We start from the raw sequence: 4,418 nt of genomic DNA, 5'->3' as shown, positions 1-4,418 counted from the left end.
GTTTAATTTTATACCAAAGTAGGAAGAGCATAGATAATCGTTTCCTATGCCTATGCATGATTGTTTTAGTTCAAAAAAGTAAACAAAAATATTCAAAGTTCATTTTTTATTGTGTTATGTTTTAGGTGTAGTATGCATGTATGGTTGATGTTGTAATAGAAGCTTTCATCTTCGTGATATCAAAACATTAATGGTGTATTTAATGACAAGTAGTCACATTTTGATCGAAATTTGAACCCAGAATTATAGCATGTCGTGTATAATGGAAGTTACCGCAAAATGGGCGTATCCATATGCTGCCAGCAATCCCACTTCCCACCCCATATCAATGATTGATCATATTATTTCCCGATCTTGATCTCGATCTCAATCACCGGACCTCCATTCCTACCTCCTAAATAAATACCATACTCAATCGTCATCTCCCCTCCCTTTCCTATTTTCCCCAAATTCAATCTTCTTCTCCTTCAATCGTCGACAGAAAAAGGGAGGAAGAGATTGAATCTATAATATATATTTGGGGACATCAGCCATGGAAACAACTACAACCACCGTTGCAGACAACTCAACCAAGAAGAACCAACTTAAATCCTCTTCCTTCCGCCTCCGTTCTCCATCCCTCAACTCCGTACGCCTCCGTCGTATCTTTGATTTATTCGACACCAATCATGACGAACTCATCACCGTCGACGAACTCAGCCGTGCATTGATACTCCTAGGCCTGGATACCAACATGGATGAATTGGATTCCATAATCAAAACCTTCATCCAGCCCGGAAACACCGGACTCACCTTCGAAGACTTCCAGGCTCTGCACAAGGATATCGACGATCTGTTCTTTCGCCTGGATGACAACTATGATCCGAACAACAACAGCAATGAAGATCAGGATGATGAGGGTGGTAGTTGTGAGGGAGGCAAGGAGGAGGAGTTGGAGATGATGGAGGCGTTCAAGGTGTTTGATGAAGATGGAGATGGATACATATCGGCGACCGAGTTACAGACGGTTCTTGTGAAGCTGGGATTTGCAGAGGGGAATGAGATCGGAAGAGTGCAGAAGATGATCTCCTCCGTCGACAGGAACAAAGATGGACGCGTTGATTTCATGGAGTTTAAGGATATGATGCGAACTGTGATCGTTCTTAAGTGAATATGATCGTTTCATCGATTGTCTTCTTGAATGTAGATTAACTGTTGTTGTGAATGATAAAAGGGTTTCATCCGGCGACTGCAACATATTTCATCCGACGCCGGCATGCTATATTTGGAGGTCTTTTTTTTTAATCTTCTTTCCAAGATTGTATTTTTGTTTTTGAAATATTGACAATCAGATACATTGGAATGATTAGATTTTATGAATATTTAAAATCCAATTGATTAATTTAGTAAATATTAGTATATATAGTTGTGAGACCCGTATTTTATTCGGGTTTGATAAAACAAAAAATTATACATATGAAGATTTAAAGAAAGATTTATTTAAATTTGAAAATTTTGATTTGAAATTCAAAATTTAAAATTTGAATTTAAAAGTAACATATTAAATACAATATATATAAGTACTAATATGTAGAAAAAAAACTTCTTACCTTCCTACCAAAAATTTCCTTCTTATTTGATCTTGACTATATATATATATATATATATATATATATATATATATATATATATATATATATATATATATATTTGACGTTTTGCTCGAATAAAATTTTTTTTGATAGAAAATATATAACGATATTATTCATTTACGTGTATGATAAATGAAAAGAGAGTATTGATAGTAACACATGTCAATAAAATTATATATATATATATATATATATATATATATATATATATATATATATATATGTGTGTGTGTGTGTGTGTGTGTTCACAAATTACTGACTTTCTAAAGAAAAAAAAAACTATGCATTTTAAAAACATTTTACAAAAGTTTTAGGTTCCATAAAAATATCACAAAACCTAATAGATTAACACACTTCCATAGATTTTTGTCTATCTTCATAGAATTTTAAGGTTTCCTAACTCCTCCAAATCACCTCTAAACATAATTGGCTTGAATATCGACATGTCATTATCATACTAACAAATTCAATAAACGGTTCCATGAATCCTTCAAAGAACGATCGCAAACACCAACATGAATCTATCTCCCACATATCATGGAAGTAAATGCAACATTACTTCTTGCCCATGCGACGTACGATATCCCCCATAAAATCGTGATATCGGTCCTCCTAGATTACGCATGCCAATTGGTTTCTCCCTGCCATGGGCTCATCAGGAAAGCGACACTAGCCCCCGACCAATTGTATCTCTAGAATGCTACGGCCCCCTTCATTGTCACACACTTTCGCGACTCGGCCAGAAAGCAACAACTGACATAACAATGCCCTTGGGCTAGGAAGTCCCCTTTTGAACCAAATCTAAGATAATCAAGTGGCATGGTCTTAATCTTCTCAGTCAACGCAGTCACTGGATATTCAGCTCGTGACACTCTCCCACTGCCAAATTATCGCACATTCTCGTGCAACAAAAGAGGACTTTTTGTTCCTTTGAAATGGCCTTTCTTTAGATGTCAAGTATGATTGTATACCACAACACTGGATCCCAACCCTTATACTCGACATGTGGCCATTCCCGATACTTCCTTCCAGGGAGGTAGATCATTCATCGGCAGGCCACCCTTTACTTCACGATAACCCACCAGCTAGTCCGTACTTCTACAGACCCCACAAAAATGTGTGACCATACCGACATGTCCCTTCGTTGATTGGCTCTAACACCACTTCTCACAGATGCAAGTTCGATGTTACTTCTTGCCCGAGCAATGTACCAAGATTCCCCAAAAAACCCCGATACCAGCATTCCCAGATTACACATGTCAGCTGGTTTCACCCTGCCATGTGCTCATTAGGGAAGTGACACTAGCCCCCGACCAATTGTTTCTCTAGAAAGCTACGACCCCCTTCATTATCACACACTTCCGTGACTCGGCCAAACAACAACGACTAGCATAACAACGCCCTTAGGCTAAGACGCCCCATTTTGAACCCAATCTAAGCTAATCTAGTGGCATGGTCTTCATCTTCTTGGCTAATAAGGTCACGAGATATTCATCCCATGGCACACCACTGTGAACAACACTGTGCAACGACATACACATTTTCAATAGTTATGGCACCAAAAAATAGTAGTTACACTATTTTTTATAGACGTTACACCTTAATTGAAAAAGGTTTACAATATCGAGCTGAAACATAGTAGTGCCCCATGAACCCCAGATTTGAATGGGTTAACATTTATTGAAACACTGTTAATGGTATTTGCATCTATTAACAATTTAAAGATTTTTACATTACTTGTTGATTTAGATATGGTTGTTTACCCAAATGTACGTCGATTGTTGAGTAATCTTCACCGACATGACAAATTATCCCACCTCAATGTGTAGGACTAGGGTTTGGAAAAAAAACTTAGTGCATACCCAATATTAAGGAATAATTGAATATGCATATGCAACTTGAACAATCACAAAACATAGTAATTACTCGTTTTAATAAAAAACTAATTTAGAATTGAAAATGCAAAGCAAATAATATATCTTATTATTGAATTAAATATTTTTTTTTCTATTTTGCCACTTTATTACCGTTTTCAAAGCAATCAATTAGGGGCTGTTTGTTTTTTTTTTGTGAAGAGCTGCGCAACCACTTTTGTCTGCCGCGCAGACAACGCGCAGACATATGCCCTCGCAGAGTGTTTGTTTTTTGGAAGTGCGCAGACCAAAAAACGTCTGCGCGAGGTCTTCCTGGCGCAGACATGGGCCACTGTCTTCAAAGGTCTTCAGACCTCATTTTAACCAAAAAAAAAAAAAAAAAAAAACCACCCGTTTTTTTTTCTTTCTCTTTTTGTTGAAAATGCATTTTTAATCTTTATGACATGAAATTAAGTTTGAAAAATTAATTTATTTCAACGGCTGCAGACGTTAAAAACAAACAGTCTTCTTATTGTAGACTGCATACATTTGGTCCACTTCTTCTGCCGCAGAGGTTTGCAGATGTGGTCCGCAGACTGCAGACATTTTGGCTTCAAAAAAACAAACAACATCTTAGTTTTCAGTCTATAGTCACATATAAACAAAATTTAATTGTAAGCTCCAAATTCGACCCTTACTTAGTTCTTACTAAGTATACAATCAAATGTTTATTTTTGATGTATTAACGACTACCATCAAATGTTGAGAAACATAAACATTAGCAACATCGATGCGATAAGTTGATGTTGATTCCATTAGTAGCTACTGGTGTGCCAGTAGCTGATGTTCTGCTAATGGTTCACTAGTAATTATTGATAGCATAAGTGGGTACCGTCGTATTTATTGAATTATATAGATATAAGTTCAATCTTGA

The 4,418-nt window shown here is 36.5% G+C and overlaps 1 protein-coding gene across 1 annotated transcript; it reads left to right on the top strand.

The window, feature by feature from the left end:
- Window positions 1-258: 258 nt before the first annotated feature.
- LOC145076895 (calcium-binding protein CML42-like) lies at window positions 259-1,390 on the top strand. Its single transcript, XM_079022694.1, has one exon. The coding sequence runs from the start codon at window positions 533-535 to the stop codon at window positions 1,148-1,150; it is 618 nt and encodes a 205-aa protein (XP_078878820.1). The 5' UTR covers window positions 259-532; the 3' UTR covers window positions 1,151-1,390.
- The last annotated feature ends 3,028 nt before the right edge of the window (window positions 1,391-4,418 follow it).

This window comes from Lactuca serriola, chromosome 9 (assembly GCF_051521515.1).
Source record: "Lactuca serriola cultivar US96UC23 chromosome 9, Lser_US96UC23_V15, whole genome shotgun sequence".
NCBI classification, from domain to species: Eukaryota; Viridiplantae; Streptophyta; class Magnoliopsida; order Asterales; family Asteraceae; genus Lactuca; species Lactuca serriola.
This window is presented reverse-complemented; position numbering and strand designations above follow the sequence as displayed.